This window comes from Oncorhynchus kisutch, linkage group LG12 (assembly GCF_002021735.2).
Source record: "Oncorhynchus kisutch isolate 150728-3 linkage group LG12, Okis_V2, whole genome shotgun sequence".
NCBI classification, from domain to species: Eukaryota; Metazoa; Chordata; class Actinopteri; order Salmoniformes; family Salmonidae; genus Oncorhynchus; species Oncorhynchus kisutch.
Window position 1 is genome coordinate 13,069,322 of NC_034185.2, and position 19,866 is coordinate 13,089,187.

Below are 19,866 nucleotides of genomic sequence, written 5' to 3' on the forward strand. Positions count from 1 at the left end.
CATAACATAACTTCTTTGCTTTCAATGTAGATATAAAATAATATAATGCATACATTAATTTGTACACAGAATTCAATGAAAGACCAAATAATTAAAACTACTTTTTGCATTATGTCCACCCAATATAACCTTTATTGCTTCTTTGTTATCAAGCCACCAGTGGCCTTGACCTATGGAACAAAATGTTGAATAGGCAAACACCTGAGAGGGAGAAAACTATGAAAACCAGCATCATTTTAGTGTTCTGTATGCGTCAGCTATGGATCTCATCCTGGGTCCTTTATAGAACATTTAATCAACATTACAATGATCCCTTATAAGAGAGATGGAAAAGTTAGCACAGCAAAACATGTCTTGGATATCCCTAAATCACATTGAGGTGTGGAAACTTAACCATGGGCCTGAGACAGTACAAAAACATATTATATAGCATCTCAACCGAAAAACTGCATTTAGCAAGTTTACATGTTCAACATGTCTTTGAGACAAATATTTATATTTTTTAACATATTTTTTGACAACAATGTACCTTAAAAAATTAATTAGCTCTTAGCAATACATGTTTGTTAATATGAACAACTTCGCAAAAGGCAAATGGTGTTCTATAAAAGCGAGACACCTGTCAAATTTCAGCATCAAACAGTTTTGTCGAGTCGACATTGGAGCCTGTCTGTCCTAAGCAGTGTCAGCAAATGAATGTATATGTTCCCCTGTGGTGTCGCCATTACTCCACACCATAGCAAACGGTAGCAAAACGTTTTTGCACTGAAAACTGTTTGTTATTGGACAAGTTCAGCTTAGTCACTCCCTGTTAAGACTGTTTGCTTCCGGTTGGTTTTGTTTGGTTCCTAGTGAATACCCCCCTGATCATATGTTCATTTTGGGGGGCAGGGGGGAGCGAGCATAATTTCAAAAGAATAACAAAAACACACAAGGAAATTAGAAGTGCACGGATACTATCAATGGTACTTGGTATCGGGCCGATATGCTACTACTTGAACAGGGTATCTGTAAATGCTAGCAGATAAAGTTCAGATATGTAGCTGACATATTATGGTGGGCATCTTCACTTTAGCCGGGGTCATGTCTCCTGCCTAGTAGTGATGGGAGAAAAAAAAAAATCGATATGGTTACACATCGGGATATTTGTTTTTACGATCTTGCGATATACATTTTGCGCTAGTCAAATGTACCTGTGCCAATACTCCGGTATTTTTCCTTCTATAGCGTGTTCTCCTTTATAAATGGTGAGCCAATTTCTTTTCAGCACTTTTATTTCCATGACTGATTGAAACTGGTTTTCTCATGGCTTTCTCTCGTCCCTCTGCAGCAGACATATAGTGAGCAATATGTTTGGAACATCGAATCTCAATACATATAGAAGCGTAAAAATCACAATACATATCGTATCGGCACCCAAGTATGGTGATAATATCGTATCGTGAGATCCCTGGCAATTCCCAGCCCTACTAGTTTTCGTAGAATAACTTTTCTATATTTGTTATTGTATTGAAATGATTATTTTTAAAAGCATTTTTGTGTTTTAATATGTCATTATTTGTTTACTGCATTATGTTTGGTTGATTAGGAGGTAGCATTGATTGAACTGGGTTAAAGTTCATGTTATGAAAAATAAATACTTGAATCGGTACTCGCCGGTATCGGCCTCTCCTCAAGAGAAAGTACTTGGTACTTGGAATGATCAGCAAGAGTTGGTAACGGTGCACATCTATAGGAAATGTATATTACATAAGATATGTGTGCTTCTAATGGAGCTGGTTTTGAGCGTTGAGATTGGAAAGGCAATAGAGAGGAAGCATAATCAGTCTCTCTCTCCCATCTGTCTTTTTATCTCTCCCTTGTTACTAAAATCCATCATCCTGGTCTCGGCGTGACAGTATCAGCTGCCTCCTGGGACCACTCAGATGGGGGATGCTAGGCGGTGAGTCCCCCTGCGCCCCAGAGTCCAGTTTGGGTGTTGAGGTGTAGCACGGACCCAATCGACCCATCTGCAGGCCTGTCATGTCCCTATGGGCGGGGTTGCTGGGGATGAAGCTAAGGCCTGCCATGCCCATGGGGGGGCTGACCCGGTCCAGGTGGGGGTTGCTGGTGCTGCTGGGGGACTGGGGGTCGGCACTGAAGTACAGTGTGGTGCTGGACAGGGTAGTGTTAGGGCAGAAATAGGGCTCGGGGCTTTTCCTAAACAACAATTTGCCCTCGGGTGAGCTACGCTTGAAGGAGTCAGAAACCGGTGACTCCAGTGGGCTCTCCATGTCCTCCAGGCTGTCCTTGCTCTCCTCCTCGCCCTCGCTGGGCGTCTCGGCTGACGTGGGCTCATCGCTAGCGCTCTGGAACTCCTCCTTGCAGTCCGAGAGGGGCACCAAGCCCCCCTTCATTCCCTGTGATTCAGACACTGAGGTCCCGGAAGCCCCGGAGACCCCGTCGCAGCTGCCGCCGCCTGCTGTGGTCGTCCCGCCGCCGCCCGTACTCTTGGCCTCAGAGTTACAATAGGACTCGTCCACTTCCAAGATGGCCGCCACACCGCCGGAACCATAGGCGCAGTTAATCTTCCCCAAGTCACCGGTTTTTAGTGCCAAGCGAATCAGGAGCCAGTGGTGGTGGCGGCAGGGACACGAGTTACCCAGCCTGGGACCACAACTCCCAGGATGCTCCAGGAGGGAGCCGGCCACGCCTGAGAGGGAGAAGCTGCCGTGGTTATGCAGGGAGGAGGGGGCAGCCTGGGGGAGGCTCTTGACACCACAACCACCCCCCAGGGAGTAGGAAGTCTCGCCCCGCTCCAGGCCCTCTAGACAGGTGGAGCCCATGTGGTGGTTGTGGTGGCCCAAGCGCTGGCCCTTGCCCTGGGTGATCTCGGTGGACTTGGGGTGGAGGAAGCGGTAGTACAGGACCAGAGAGGTGGTGCCTGGAGTAGGGAGAGAAAAGAGAGGGGGAGACTTAGAAACACGCAGTATAGTACATGGTGTTTAAATTAAGTGATGGGATTGAAAGTTCCCTATGGGAAACAGTAAAAGTTGGTTGTGTCTGAAGCTTGACATGGTGCTTTAAAAAGGTCCTATGCAGCCATTTTTATCTCAATATCAAATCATTTCTTGGTAACAAATAAGTACATTAATGTGATTGTTTTCAATTAAAATGCTCAAAAATAAAGAATTTTGCTAGGACTGTCTGGGAGTGGTCTGAGTTGGGAGGGGAAAACTGAAAACTGTTATTGGCAGAGAGGGTTGGAACTCTTTCTTATTGGTCTGTTAACTCATTTACTGTCTGGTGATGTCATAACGGCAGGCCAAAACTTCATCCCACCAAAACAAGTCTATTCAAACAACTCTTACACTAAAAGGGGAGTATTATTCCAACCTCATAGTTTGGAAATATATATGAACCTCACTGGTCAAAATAACATTTCATTTATACTCCGGCGGATTTCCTGTAGACAGTTGCTTCCGTTTTCCTTTTCGCAGAACTTTGACCCTTTCGGAGTGTCTGTTGTCATGGTTACCACGCAGTAGTTAGGTTGCTATCCAATTTGCGACAGATTTGTGTGAACATTCTAAAATCTGCATTTAATAAAAAGTCAAATAAACTGCTTACATTCCTGAGTCGTAGTGGGAGGACCCCACACCATATCATTTAGTGAGACCGTACGTTTACGTCCATACGATAGTTATAAAACAGGAACAATATTTGCACATAAAGGCAATTGCGCCACCTATTCTCACATAATTCATTTCAGACACACAAAAAGATCCCACCTTGTCTAGCGTGTGTTTTTTTTTGTCCGGTTTTATTTTCTCTTTTATAAACCAAACAAACATCAACTACATCACACCTGCCCAGACCCACTAGCAGACACTCCCATCTCCAGTGCCACCATCTTTCTGCCACATGGCCTGAAACGGCACCATTTTGTTTCGATTTTTCCATTGTGTTACTGATGGTGGGTTGATTTATTTCCAAGATGAGTGATGAGAAGAGAATCGTCCAACCCATTGGGTATCTCACTACACCCCCATATGCCATGTGTTGAAATATGTCGAGAGATGGGTTCAAATTAAGTTGACATTGTAATTCTTCTGATAACCAACTTTCTAGCTCCGCCCACAACTTCTGGACTTCATAGCATTCCCAGAAAGCATGGATTATTGAGTCATGATTAGTTTTACACTTAAGACATGACTCTGCCGTTATGCTGTAGAATGTGTGAATGTTGTCTCTTGTATAATACAGTCTATACATTAGCTTATACTAGATTAAGCTTACATTTTGTGTTAACTATAATTTCATTAGTTATACCACAACTTTCACTCCATCTTGTGCCAACCTCAGTTCTTTTTAAGTCTTGGTTCCAAAGAGATTGTCAGCTGGATATGCTCTCTGCAAAAATGTGTATACATTACCTATCATATGAATATGCTTTTCGGACTCAAATAAGATTCCCTCAAGGTTGCTCTGATGTCCAAAATATTTCAAATAGAGATTTTGTGATGTGTAACTTAAGTTGCATATATTTGAAACAATCTACATTGGTCAGCCCAAAATTACTTTTTTGTTCTGGCATGGAAATAAATGTATTTCTTGTTACCAAGTCATTCATGGTTTCTATGCCTTTAGTTTTCCATGTGGATCAATTTGTTGGTGAATTCTGAAAAGCTATCTAAGGATTGTTCAATAAGGTTGTGTTTTTAGGAAGTGATAGTGGTGCTCGTAGAATACATTATCTTCCATATTTTTTAAAAATTTAACTAGGCAAGTCCAATAAGAACAAATTATTATTTACAATGACGGCCTACCATATTGTTAGTGTTCCATATTGTTACAGTGTTCCATATTGTTACAGTGTTCCATATTGTTACAGTGTTCCATATTGTTACAGTGTTCCATATTGTTACAGTGTTCTTAATTATGAAGTTACTAATGTTCTTAGCTTTTTCCCTTTGAAAATAAGACACATACAAAGATTGAGGATGAGCATGAGCTTGAGAAATGGAACGTTACTCCATTACTCAACAATATGAAAGCAGATCTAATTAAATGGAATAAATCTTCCCATAAATCTTACAGGCAGAATAAAGCTCTTTAGAATTGCATGGCTGCCAAATATTTTGTATTTATTTTCAGTAATACCAATTATCCCACCAAAGACATTCTTTAAAAAAAAAGTATACTCGGTCATAACATACTTTATATGTGCAAATAAAATGTATAGAATAAATAACTTCCTAAGTCTCAGGGTGGTTTTAGCCTTCCAGACTTGGAATTGTATCAACTCGCTACCAATGCACTAAAGAAGGAACAATGGGTACATATCATATTTTGTGTTGTCAACATTTGGAATGTTTACAGACAAATTAGCTGTTTCCATAAGGCCTGTCATGCCATGTTTTATCAAACATGTTTTTCTAACATCAGATGTGTACAGTGTGGTATCCCTCAGGGCAGTTGCATTGGGCTGTTAGAAATGATTTGCCACTTGTTTTACAAGAACCTAAAATGACTATGTATGCTGATGACTGCACACATCAGCACCTACAGCTAGTGAGCTCACTGAGACTCTTAGAATGGAGTTACAGCCAGTGAGCTCACTGAGACTCTTAGAATGGAGTTACAGCCAGTGAGCTCACTGAGACTCTTAGAATGGAGTTACAGCCAGTGAGCTCACTGAGACTCTTAGAATGGAGTTACAGCCAGTGTCCGAACTGGTCATTAATAATAAACTGCTCTGAAAAATAATTGTATTTGGTTTAAAGCATTATCTTATGAACAATGAACAAGGTGAAGAAGCTGAACACCTAGGAGTAACATTGGATAGTCAGTTATGTCATATTGACAAAGCGGTTGTGAAGATGGGGAGAGGTATGTCTGTTATAAAAATGTATTCTGCGTGTTTGACACAAAGATCAACTGTACTAGTCGTTTAGGCTCTGATATTGTCCCATCTTGATTACTGTCCGGCAACATGGTCAGGTGCAGCAGAGAAAAGATGCATCTGGCTCACAACAAAGCAGCACACCTTGCCTTTAACTGCAAACATAGAACTAACATCATCAACATGCATGACAGTCATAGGTACACTTCAAACAGACATGCATACCCCACCAGACACGCCACTATGGGTTTCTTCACAGTACCTAAACTGAAAACAGATGTACTGTAATGCGTCGCTCAGCTTTGTATAGAGCCATGTCATCGTGGAATGCTCTGCCACCAGGGGTTTTAGGCAAAAAGCAACTTAAAAAATAAAAAAAATATTGTATCACAGAACCTCTTCTCTTTATAAATAATACGATTTAACTGCAGTGTATATAAGAATATGAAGTGTGTAAATAGTATTTGTTGTCTTTCCTATTTAATGTTGTTCTTGTCTTACTGTTCTGCACTGTCATTATGTGGACCCCATGAGGAGTAGCTGCTGCATGTGCAGTAGCTAATGAGGATCCTAATAAACTAAACTTGCATAAAAAGGTTGGATGGAAACCTGGTTTGTGCCAGTAACAAGACTGCTAGAAAGCTCACCATTACCTTGTAAATAATTATCTTATTGTGAGTTTATTTTCTTGCAATAATGACAATTTGTTTTTGCTAAAGTTACGACATTTTCAGCTATGCGCTATTTGAACTGGCTAGCTAGCTAACAAGCTAAAAACATACCAAAACATCCTTTAGGAAGTTGCTTTTAGTTGCTAGATAGTTTTTTTAGCTGCCTGGCATGACATATACAAACAATTATTTTGAAACAAATGAGTTTATTGGTGTTAAAATCAGGTAGTTATGCTATTTGGATCACCAAGCTGCTGATGTCATATAGAGGCTGTCATTTTTGTGTTTATACTTTACATAAACGACAAGTTGGTGTCGGACAACAATAGAGCGTTTATGATGTCACTGCGACAGCTGTCTACAGCATGTCAATAGAAGTGCAAACCAGCCTTTAGATAGACAATATATCCCTTATAACCATGAACATGACTAAATCTGTGATATTTGAGGTTTCTCTGGTAGTAGAAATTTGCCCTAAATTAAATCTACATTTGAATAGAAGAAGTTTCCTTTTAACACGTAATAGGTTTAACTTTAGCTTTGTAAATGCTCTTTTTAACATCCTCTGTTCTGTGCACACACCTCAGGCATAACCTGGGGGTTAAAACTCAATTCTACATTAGAATAGGGAGACTACAAAGATTGACTCACCAAGCAGGAAGCTGCACAGCACGATAGTAGGGAGGGTTATGCTATCCCATGATTTCTCACTGAGGAAGTCTGACGCTGCCACTAGTAGTGTGGCATTCTCCAGTAGCATGGCCTATAGGAGAAGAGGTCAAACGAGAGGTCAGGATAGTGACCCCCCCCACCAAAAAAAATATAATATAATATAATATAATATAATATATATATATATATACACACACACACACAACTCATCTCAAAGACACAGGAGTGAAGGCATAAGACAAGAAATAACAACGAGCACCAGGAGATTCAAACAGAAGTCAATCAGAACATTCCTAAGCTGCACACTTAATTCAAATTAAACCAATCTTTATTGTCCCTGTAGCGAAATCCTCATCCTCCTTGTCATCATACGTACCACGTAGAAGCAGGAAATTGAAACTGAACTAAATCTGAACTAACTAATATCTTTGTCCCCAAAGGGTAATTCAGTTGCTGCGTACAAATTTACCCTCTAGAGTTTCTTCTCTCTCTCTCGTACGTACCAGGTAGAAGCCGGCCATGCGAAAGCGCGAGGGGCCTTCTTTGACATTGAGGAAGAGGAAGATGTGGACTAATCCCAGCACAGCGTTGAACAGCCGCCAGCGCCACGGGCCAGTGCAGATATCGGGTTGCTGGGCGACCAGCCAGAAAGACGCTGTGAGCCAGTGGAAGCCTGGAGGTCAATGTAAAAATACATTATTCCAGAGTGAATTAGACAGTGGAGCACCTCTGTGGTGGGAATACAAAGTGTGTGTGTGAGACAGAGAGAGGGTGTGTGCATGTGTGATGGCGAGAGAGGCAGGGTTGTGTGTGTGTGTGTGTGTGTGTGTGTGTGTGTATGTGTGACGGCGAGAGGGGCAGGGTTGTGTGTGTGCATGTGTGACGGTGAGAGGGGAAGGGTTGTGTGTGTGTATGCACGTGTGCTCAGCAGGACCAGAGGGAACAGAGATAGAGGTAAGAGGTATTGTGCATCGTCATGCAGGGGGACACTGGTTGCCAAGAAACTAGCTTTGAAGGGCGATATGTGTTGTGAAGATGCCTTTTGTTGATTTGTTTATTTATAATCAAACCTGAGGCTTTGAGCATTTGGTATAATGCACGTAGAGGTCAATTGTAGGTCAAATCAGTTTATTCTAAATGACCATTTTGATTGGTTCTGCTGTCGGATGATTGTGAAGCATCTCAAATCTGCATTGATGCACTATTGACTACAATCGAGTCATGAGTAAATACTGATGCTCGAGGAGTTAACAATACATCTCTCTCTCTCTCTCTCTCTCTCTCTGTGTCTACCTTTATACGATCATGCCGACCAGAACCAAACTGTGCTGGCCTGGCTCAGATCTTCTCTGTTCACATTGTCCTTTTCAGCAGGGTTTCCAGCAACTATGTAGATGCTTAACCAGGCCTGCTCAGTACAGCTTGGTTTGGCTTGGCTTGATTTTGCTCAGTCGTGTGAAAAGCCCTCTAGTTTCTCCAGTTGTTGCATTTGCTCCCCTCCCTCCCTCTCTCACCTGCCACTCCGCAGGTCCACCAGTGGAAGTAGCGGGCGAAAGACATGAGGCTTGCCACCCGGGCACCCAGCATGCCCGCCCTCCACAGCAGCTGGCACAGCAGGGCGGCCGGGGGCATGGCCAGGTGCCCCGGGCGGATCAGGCAGCACGCCCGGCTGAACAGCACCAGCGCCCACGACAGCGACAGCAGGCACAGGCCGGCGCATGCCGCCACTGTGGAGGCAGATGAATGGGGAGAGGGTGAGGATGAGAGGGAAGTATTGGGGGGGGGGGGGGGGGAATGATCAGATCTTTTTCACAGACCAGGTTTTTCCATTACAAAAATGACCAATTACAAGTTTGTTTCTTTGGGATTTTCTTTCCTTCCTATTTTAAGTGGCCGACTCTATCCGGCTACCACTTCGCTTCTCAAAAAGGTTCCCATCCTGATTATAGACTTATAGTCCCAGATGAGCTGGCATGATCTGATGGACAGCACCGTTTGATCTGATGGACGGCACATGATTTCAATGAAAATTCCAGAATGTTAGGGAATCCTCAGTTCTTTAGGATATGACTGTATATTTTGGTAACGAAATTACATACAGAGCCTTCGGAAAGTATTCATACCCCTTGACTTATTCCACATTTTGTTACGTTACAGCCTTATTCAAAAATGGATTAAATAAAAGTAATTCCTCAGCAATCTACACACAATATCCCATAATGACGAAGTGAAACAGGTCTTTAGAAATATTTGTACATTTATTAAAAATACCTTATTTACATGAAGTTTACAGCCCCTTTGCTATGAGACTCAAAATTGAGCTCAGGTGCATCCTGTTTCCATTGATCATCCTTGAGATGTTTCTACAACTTGGAGTCCATCTGTTGTAAATTCAATTGATTGGACATGATTTGGAAAGGCACACACCTGTCTATTAAAAGTTCCCAAATTGACAGTGCACATCAGAGCAAAAACCAAGCCATGAGGTCGAGGTACAGATCTGGGGAAGGACACCAAAATATGTCTGCAGCATTAAAAGTCCCCAAGAACACAGTGACCTCCATCATTCTTAAATGGAAGATATTTGGAACCATCAAGACTCTTCCTAGAGCTGGCTTCCCGGGCAAACTGAACCATCGAGGGAGAAGGGCCTTAGTCAGGGCGGTGACCAAGAACCTGATGGTCACTGACATAGCTCTACAGTTCCTCTGTGTAGACGGGAGAACCTTCCAGAAGGACAACCATCTCTGCAGCACTCCACCAATTAGGCATTTATGGTAGAGTGGGAAGACGGAAGTCACTCCTTAGTAAAAGGCATATGACAGCCTGCATGCACCATGAAAAACAAGATTCTCTGTTTTTATGAACCTTTGGCCTGAATGCCAAGCGTCACATCTGGAGGGAACCTGACACCATTCTTTCTCCGAGTTGTAAAAGCAAGCATATCAGAAACTGGCTACTCTTTAGTTGGCAAGGTAACAGCTGTTTAACTTATCATAAAAAAATCTAACTCGTGTTTATTCACAGTGCTGAGCTAGTAGTGTAACTCAGAGTTTCCCAAAGTTGGTCCTTAAAGCTATAGTCTGGAATAAGGGTAATTTCAATTATTGAGGTGAAAGAAACGCACACCTATTCAGGTGAGGTGCTGGCTAGAGGAGTGGAACATTTAAAAAAATAAAGGAGAGCCGCACACTCTAGGAGCTCAGACAAGCTGTCCTCATCAGGGTATACCGGGTGAACCATTGATTCTATTTTTGGATAATATAATGTATAATATGTATGTATGTATGTACACCAAAGTAATTATTTTTGTAAAACAAATGGGAGGAAGACCTGGTAGAAGCTATTGGGATGAATGGATACAGATATGCTTGAATGTCCAGTCATGTTCATATCATCTCAGACATCAATTACTGCAGTTTAAGATCATCCATACAACGTACTACACTACACAGGAAACCATGAAGTTTATTAGGCTACGGGCTAAAGATGAAAAGTTATGATGAGGGTGGTGAAAGCGCACAGTGATGAGCTTGATGGTCCTTTCCAATAAATATTGAAGGTCTTATTCTGATGTATTCAGTACATGAACATTTTAACGAAGAAGTACATTGTGTGCTCTACGTCATCACGCACTGCAATAAGTCTGTTTGGTGAAAACATACCACTGGTGGGAAAATGGGAGGATTCGAGAATATTCGCATGAAAATCTGTCGCCAATTGGATCGAAACCTAGCTAGTGAGGCTAAAGAAAGTGTGCCATATCAAATTACCTAATTGTTACTTTGGACAAAAATCAAGACTTCAATATTGTTGTAATGCTTTTTGTATAACAAATATTAAATTTGAGAAAAATTCTGAATTTTCCATTCATCGTAATTAAATCACAGCCAATCCTGCGATTAACTTGATTAAATGTTGTTATCGTTGGACCGCCCTATGTCATACATATGCAGGGAAAAGGTTAGAGGGAAGTGTCATGAATTCAGAATAGGGCAGTATAAGATACAATTGTACATCTTCACAATTGGTTTGGGTGTTAGACAGCTTCTTTTTTTATTATTATTCCCAATCCAACCCTAGGATCAGCTTGTCCACTGTCTGTGCAATGTTATTCTGTAGCCAGGTTTCCAGCCAATCTTTTTATGCGAGTAAAGTACATGTCGAAAAAATAATTACATTACAGGCCTGAGAGTAAACTTTCAAAATGTCGACAAAACAAAATACACTAGACAAGGTGGGATCTTTGTGTCTGTAAAATGAATTATGAGAGAAATATCTGTAGAAAGGCTTTTATGCGCAAATATTGATATAACCATCATATTGAAGTAAACTTAAGAGTTACGCGATGACATGTGTGGCCCTCCCACTGCGACTCAGTCTCCTGTATCTATGCTGCAATATTCTATGTGCCGGGGGGCTAGGGCCAGTCTGCTATATCTGGTGTAATTCTCCATTCCACCTGGTTGTGCTGCTGACCCAGTTTCTGCTGTTCTGCCTGCGGCTATGACCTGACCTGGTCACTGGACCCCCACCCCCGCCACATGCTGTCTCAACCTCGAATTGCTCGGCTATGAAAAGCCAACTGACATTAAGTCCTGAGGTACTGACCTGTTGCACCCTCTACAAACACTGTGATTATTATTTGACCCTGCTGGTCATCTAGGAACGTCTGAAGAACAATCTGGACAATCTGGCCATATACTCTTATAATCTCTACCCGGCACAGCCAGAAGAGGACTGGCCACCCCTCCAGAGCCTGGTTCCTCTAGGTTTTTCCTAGCCACTGTGCTTCTACATTCGTATTACTTGCTCTGGGGTTTCTAGGCTCAGTTTCTGTAAAAGCACTTTCTGACAACTGCTGTTGTAAAAAAGGGCTCTATAAATACATTTGATTGATTTATTGATTGATTAGGCTACAGATGAAATAAGTTATGATGAACTTCACAGGGGGGTGAAAGTGCAAGGTGATGAGCTTAATGCTCCTTTCCAAATAAATATCGAGGGTCTGATTGAGGGACATGATCATCAATGCTTGGCTGCCAGTTTGACAAATAAAAAGTATTATTTTAGTCCATAATAATCTCATCATGTAGGCAATACATGTGCTCTAGCCAACAGAGTGCAGATGCTAGAGCACGTCTGTCATAACCAGAGTGGACACACTCGGTACACAACATGTTTTTGTGAGAAAACCATCAGTAGAGTTGAAAATGCGATGGAAACCCATTTCACTCGTTTTTTTCTGGCCGTGAAAATGTAACCGCAAAAGGTAGTTTTATGTGCACTACGTCATCACGCACAGCCTTTTATATGCAACAAGTCAACTTCATGAAAAACACATGTCTAGTGGGGAAATAAGCATCTTGTTTTTATGTGGATATTCGCATGAAAATCTGTCGCCAATTGGGTGGAAACCTAACTAATGTGATCTAAAAGGCTAAACTGATCCTAATCAGCACCTCTATTCTGAGATGCTTAAAACACACCAGATGGGAGGCCAGGAGCCTTATGTATCAAGCATCTCAGTGCAGGAGTGGTGATCTAGGGTAAGTTTAAACTTGGTCCTAGATCAGCACACTTCATGAATTCGGGCCCACTAAGAGATGGTAAAAATGGTATTATTACATATATTGAACAAACATGTAAAAACGCAACATGTAAAGTGTTGGTCCCATGTTTTATGAGCTGAAATAAAAGATCCCAGAAACTTCCATACGTACAAAAATCGTATTTAAAAAGATATGTTTGTTTACATCCCTGTTAGTGAGCATTTCTCTTTTGACAAGATAATCCATCCACCTGATGAAGGTGTGGCATATCAAGAAGCTGATTAAAAACATGACCATTACACAGGTGCACCTTGTGCTGGGGACAATCCATTTCTGACCCAAGCCCGTACCTTTTTTTAAGGTATCGGTGACCAACAGATACATATCTGTACTCCCAGTCATGTGAAATCCATAGATTAGGGCCTAATGAATTTATTTCAACTGGCTGATTTCCTTCTATGAACTGTAAATCAGTCAAATCTTTGCTTTTATATTTGTGTTCAGTGTAGTAATTAATAACATTTGATTTATGTTATACGTTTGTTTCTTTGTAATTAATTGGGTACAGTGGTGTCTTACCCGGGGAGTCGAGTTCAACGTCAGTGACGGCCAGGACGTAGGTCTGCAGCAGGGTCTGCGGTAGGGTGAGGACCAGGGCCTCCAACAGGCGGAGAGCGGACACATCAGCCTGCTGCATCACAGCTGCCCCCAGCTCCCCCGCAGTGCCCTGCATGTCCCATACAGACACCATGCAGTCCCACAACCTGCCAGAAGGTGGAGACAAAGACCAACAGCTGTGAGATAGAGCTGGTGAGATAGGGCCAGCGCTAGAGAGCAGTGGGTTATGTATGGCGGTGGATGATGCGATGTACTGTGTGATGGTGGGATTATGTAAGGAATTCTGCAATTTGGATGATGTTGAATTTTCTGTGTATCTAATCCAGATTAGATACAAAGAAGATTTTAAGATTCCAGGTTTAATGATGGAAACCTTGCGGTAACCTCTAATACACATCACTTCCGGTATAGTACTAGAGGACAAATAGGATAAGAGATCTTATTCATCCAACTAAGACAATCAATGGCAGGTTTCTAAATTAAGTTTACTCTGAATTACTCTGAGCTGAAAGCAACTTCTCCATCAAATTCTAATTCTGAACCACATTGCCTTGTTGTCAGAGTCAGGGTGGTGTTCATTAAGGCACAGTGGAAATAAAACATAAAAAAATATTTTGTCACAGAAAACAAAAGCAAGCACTTCTAATTGGACAAGTTCAGATAGTACCTCCACATTTCTGTTTTTGTGCCTATTGAACACGCCCAGGTGAGGCCATTGTTCAGGTGGGCTCACCGTTGGAAGATGCCCAGTTGCAACACGTGTGTGAGGGTCAGGAACCAATAGTGGTCTTCCCCATCGTCATGGTACCACCTGAGACTCAACACCTGGACCAGTATCCCTGGCAACAGGAGGGCGAGGGTCAACCCCGCCCACTGCGTTTCCTCATTCCATAGGTAGAATCCTATGCAGTAGATCACTGTATAGAACACGTACACACACAGGGGAGAAATAGATACACTATAATAGTGTTACAAATGTATTATAATGTATCATTGCATTGAAGTACTAAGGTCTATTTACCTACCTACATACAAAATATTTTAAATTACATTCTGATCACAACAATGTTCTCTTTTGGTTACATTCTGTACAGTCTATCTATGGTGGGAGTGAATGGTGACACATTCCATTGGACACAAAGTAATCTACATTAATCAGTTAGTGAGAGAGAGTGTGGATGGGTGGATGAATGGTATATTTAAACAATCCCCTGACGCCTGGTTTCTTAAAAACAGACATGTAAAAGCCATATCAAATTCATTGATGCTCATTAATGAATGAATTGCCATTTTAAAGTGTATGCCTCTTAACCACAAACTTGGCTGGAGGAGAGAAGTGCTCGTTGGCTAGATATTGATTATTTCTGTCACATCCCTCCGGACTGGCTGTCTCCGTTGGTGGGGACCTAGAGAGCGCCTCAGGCACAGCAGTATTTTTATCCGGTTGAAAGTCATCTGTGCCAAGGCCAAAGTCACTTTGCGCGCAGTCAGTCACCTTTGCTGGAGCTCTTGTCATTGATCTGCTTACTCAGGGCTTCTCACATGCGCAAACAAGGATGCACAGCACCTGTTTCCAGAAGAACGACCCGGAGGGGACCTCACCTGCTCGTGTGCCCTTCGACCAACATACAAAATCAAACATCACCAAAAGCATTTATCTTATTATTGGTATGATTTGCAGCATGCAAGTTGAGTGGATGTAGCCAGCAATAGAAACAAGATAGGACTGTTAGTGATAGTAGCTAAATTGGGTTCGCAAAACCTCGAAACCGCAAAACCATGGATTGGCATCACCCCAATTCAGTGCATGTAGCTATCGTACATTCTGAGAAGGCACACTCTGTAGAAAGGCCCAACCTACAACCCTACATGTCACCATCAATACATAAAAGGAAACCACAGTCTTCATGAAGAGATCCTTAAACACTTTTAGCGATCTTTGTAATTACAAATCTATTTATATTTCTCACATGCTTCGTAAACAACAAGTGTAGTTGCTAACTTATGGGCCCTTCCCATCAATGCAGACAGAAAAAAATGTAACCAAAAGAAACATAATAAAACAACGAACAAATACACGAGTAACGATAACTTGGCTATATACAAGGGGTACCAGTAAAGAGTCAATGTGCAAGGGTTGAGGTAATTATGTACAGTCCAGTCAAGGTTTTTTCATTATTTGTACTATTTTCTACATTGCATCAAATCTATGAAATAACACATATAGAATCGTGTAGTAATCAAAAAAGTGATAAACAAATCAAATATATTTGAGATTCTTCAAAGTAGCCACCCTTTGCCTTGATGACAGCTTTGCACACTCTTGGCATTCTCTCAACCAGCTTCACCAGGAATGCTTTTCAAACAGTCTTGAAGGAGTTCCCACATATGCTGAGCACTTGTTGGCTGCTTTTCCTTCACTCTACGGTCCAACTCATCCCAAACCATCTCAATTGGGTTGAGGTCAGGTGATTGTGGAGGCCAGGTCATCTGATGCAGCACTCCGGTAAAAAAATATATATATAGTCCCGTGCAAACCAGATGGGATGGCGTATCGCTGCAGAATGCTTTGATAGCTATGCTGGTTAAGTGTGCCTTGAATTCGAAATAAATCACTGACAGTGTCACCAGCAAAGTACCCCCACAACATCACACCTCCTCCTCCATGCTTCACAGTGGGAACCACACATGCAGAGACCTTCCGTTCACTTGTTTCACATAGACACGGAGGTTGGAACGAAAAATCTAAAATTTGGACTCATCAGACCAAAATGACAGATTTCCACCAGTCTAATGTCCATTACTCGTGTTTCTTGGCCCAAGCAAGTCTCTTCTTCTTATTGGTGTCCTTTAGTAGTGGTTTCTTTGCAGAAGTTTGACCATGAAGGCCTGATTCACACAGTCTCCTCTGAACAGTTGATGTTGACATGTGTCTGTTAGTTGAACTCTGAAGCATTTATTTAGGCTGCGATCCGAGGTGCAGTTATCACTAATGAACTTATCCTCTGCAGCAGAGGTAACTCTGGGTCTTCCTTTCCTGTGGCAGTCCTAATGAGAGCCTGTTTCATCATAGCACTTGATGGGTTTTGTGACTGCACTTTTTCCGCATTGAGTAACCTTCATGTCTTAAAGTAATGATGGACTGTCATTTCACTTTGCTAATTTGAGCTGGTCTTGCCATAATATGGACCAAATAGGACCATCTTCTGTATACCAACCCTACTTTGTCACAACACAACTGATTGGCTCAAATGCATTAAGAAGGAAAGAAATTCCACAAATGAACTTTTAACATGGCACACCTGTTAATTGAAATGCATTCCAGGTGACTACCTCATGAAGCTGGTTGAGAGAATGACAATTGTGCAAAGCTGTCATCAAGGCAATCGGTGGCTACTTTGAAGAACCTCAAATATATTTGTTTATCACTTTTCTGACTACCACATTTATTTATTTATTTATTTTACCTTTATTTAACCAGGTAGGCAAGTTGAGAACAAGTTCTCATTTACAATTGCGACCTGGCAATGATTCCATATGTGTTATTTCATAGCGTCGATGTCTTCACTATTATTCTACAACGTAGAAAATAGTAAAAATAAAGAAAAACCCTGTAATGAGTAGGTGTGTCCAAACTTTAGACTGGTACTGTACGTACAGGTAAGGATAAAGTGACTATGCAACAGGATAGATAATAAACAGTAGCAGCAGCCTATATGATAAGTCAAAAGAATTAGTATAAAAAGGGTCAACAGACACTGTAGTTAAATAGTCTGGTATAGAGGTCCTGGATGGCAGGGAGCTTGGCCACAGTGATGTATTGGGCCGTGCGCACTACCGTCTCTAGCGCCTTGCGATTGGATACCAAGCAGTTGCCATACCAAGTGGTGATGCAGCCAGTCAAGATGCTCTCAATGGTGTAGCTGTACAACTTTTTGAGGATTTGAAGACCCATGCCAAATGTTTTCATCCTCCGACTGTGTCGGCGTGTGTGAACCATGAGTATTCCTCAGCTTCCTTGAAGCTCTAACCCGCTCCACTACAGATCCGTCAATGTGGACGGGGGCGTGCTCGGCCCTCTGTTTCCTGTAGTCCACGACACCACAATGCCATGACACTGACCTCCTCCCTATAGGCTGCCTCATTGTCATCGGTGATCAGGCCAACCACCATTATGTTGTCAGCAAACTTAATGATGGTGTTGGAGTCATGCGCGGCCATGCAGTCGTAGGTGAACATGGAGTACAGGAGGGGACTAAGCACATTCAAGTTTTGACTGTTTGATGGCTCGGGATTTCTTGTAAGCGTCCGGTTTAGTGTCCCGCTCCTTGCAAGTGGCAATTAGATCCTTTAGCTCAGTGTGGATGTTGCCTGTAATCCACGGCTTCTGGTTGGGATATGTACATACAGTCACTGTGGGGAAAACGTTGTCGATGCACTTAGTAATGAAGTCGGTGACTGATGTGGTAAACTCCTCAACGCCATCAGAGGAACCGCAGAACATATTCCAGTCTGTGCTAGCGAAACAGTCCTGTAGCTTAGCATCCGCTTCATCAGACCACAACTGTATTGAGCACATCACTGGTACTTCCTGTTGAGTTTTTGCTTGTAAGCAGGAATCAGGAGGATAGAGTTATGGTCCGATTTATCAAATGGAAGGCGAGAGCTTTGAATGTGTTTCTGTGTGTGGTGTAAAGGCGATCTAGAGTTGTTTTACATCGAGTTGCACAGTTTCCCTGCATTAAAATCACCGGCCACTAAGAATGCCGCCTCTGGATGTGCATTTTCGTTTTCTCTTACGGCCTTATACGGCTGGTTGAGTACGGTCTTAGTGCCAGCATTGGTTTGTGGTGGTAAATATACAGCTACGAAAAATTAAAACTCTTGGTAATTAGTATGCTCTACACTACCGGACATTGGCGCTGAAAATGGTGGACATCACCAACCTGTATAAACGGAAGTTCTGCTCCTCCAAACTAATCTCGTACATTGCCAGAGGTGAGTTTCTGAAATTCAGTGCATGCAAAATACTCATGAGATGTCCAGAGACACCGGAGTACATTTGCAAAGTAGAGTCACTTGACACGTATGCGACTTAATGCCCTAAGTGATGCAAACCACACATTTTATGATACGTTTATATAATTTTCTCTACCCCAGAAATATGTTATTTGAAGGTCCCCTGAGGCTGTCCTAATCACTGCTTAATTTTTATCCAAGGAACTGGGTCCCGGTATCTAACGGTTTAAAGACCACAATGAATCAATGCAAAGCAAGGTTACCGGGTCACGCCACATTCACATTATGTACTTCTACTTAACTAGCTAGTGTGGCTACTTGGCTAACTAGTGATGCTGAACTGTACTGGAATACCCGCACGATAGACTGTAGTTAAATACGCATTCCGTGAAGCCCACAATGGTACATTTTGTCGACAAACCAAGAGCTCTACCAATGCATATAACTCAGTGAAGGTCACTAAAGCGGTCCGAGGTTTGTTTGAACGTGCTGTGAATGTTAATCTGCAGAATATAACAAAAGTTAGTGGCTAGTATTAGGTGTCCACTTACGCGAGGTTCTTTCGGCCAGTATCACCAGCCCCGACACACCGAAAAGGATAGCTTGGCACCATGCTATCCAACACCCGCTCCGAGCCGCGGAGGGCATCACACGGTCAACGGGCCCAGCGTTTATCATGATACGGAGACGTGGGCGCCGCGAGAACCAACCGGGGACATTATTATTGTCATCCTTCTCCCTCCGTGGATCCGTTACATTCTCGTTTTGCTGGCTGGCTCCTGTCAAAAGATATCTGACGTCGCCGTGCGGTTTTAAAGAGACAGTACAGTAAGTACTGTACGAACTCCCGATGGTCACATTGACCGTGACACATCACCTGACACTTTTTCGCCACCTCTTCTTCGATCATAAAGTGGCTATCCTGGTTTATAATCCTCAGTATCACAAAAATGTACACTACCATTCAAAAGTTTGGGGTCACTTATTAATGTCCTTGTTTTTGAAAGAAAAGCTACAAAAATTGTCTGTTAAAATAACATCAAATTGATCAGAAATACAGTGTAGACATTGTTCATGTTGTAAATGACTATCGTAGCTGGAAACAGCTGATTTTTAATGGAATATCTACATAGGCATACAGAGGCCCATTATCAGCAATCATCACTCCTGTGTTCCAATGGCACGTTGTGTTAGCTAATACAAGTTTATCACTTTAAAAGGCTCATTGATCATTAGAAAACCCCTTTTCAATGATGTTAGCACAGCTGAAAACTGTTGTTCTGATTAAAGAAGCAATAAAAAAGGCCCCTCTTTTGACTAGTTGAGTATTTGGAACATGGTGTCTTGTGGGTACTATTTAATGAAGCTGCCAGTTGGGGACTGTGTGTGTGTGTGTGTGTGTGTGTGTGTGTGTGTGTGTGTGTGTGTGTGTGTGTGTGTGTGTGTGTGT

General features: G+C 42.2%; 1 protein-coding gene across 1 annotated transcript; it reads right to left on the minus strand.

Annotated features, from left to right (window-relative positions):
- Positions 1 to 109: 109 nt before the first annotated feature.
- Positions 110 to 19,329, minus strand: LOC109900534 (XK-related protein 5). Its single transcript, XM_020496192.2, has 7 exons — positions 18,968 to 19,329; positions 14,131 to 14,314; positions 13,359 to 13,543; positions 8,742 to 8,954; positions 7,731 to 7,900; positions 7,207 to 7,318; positions 110 to 2,923 (listed from the first exon to the last, which is right to left on the minus strand). The coding sequence occupies exons 1-7, from the start codon at positions 19,092 to 19,094 to the stop codon at positions 1,866 to 1,868; spliced, it is 2,049 nt and encodes a 682-aa protein (XP_020351781.1). The 5' UTR covers positions 19,095 to 19,329; the 3' UTR covers positions 110 to 1,865.
- Between the last annotated feature and the right edge of the window lie 537 nt (positions 19,330 to 19,866).

Coding starts and splice junctions, on each gene's coding strand:
- LOC109900534 (XM_020496192.2), bottom strand. CDS start 19,094: ATGATAAACGCTGGGCCCGTTGACCGTGTGATGCCCTCCGCGGCTCGG. Junction 13,544..14,130: donor CAACTGGGCATCTTCCAACG/GTGAGCCCACCT, acceptor ACCTTCTGGCAG/GTTGTGGGACTGCATGGTGT. Junction 7,319..7,730: donor GCATGGCCGGCTTCTACCTG/GTACGTACGAGA, acceptor CTTCTCCTATAG/GCCATGCTACTGGAGAATGC.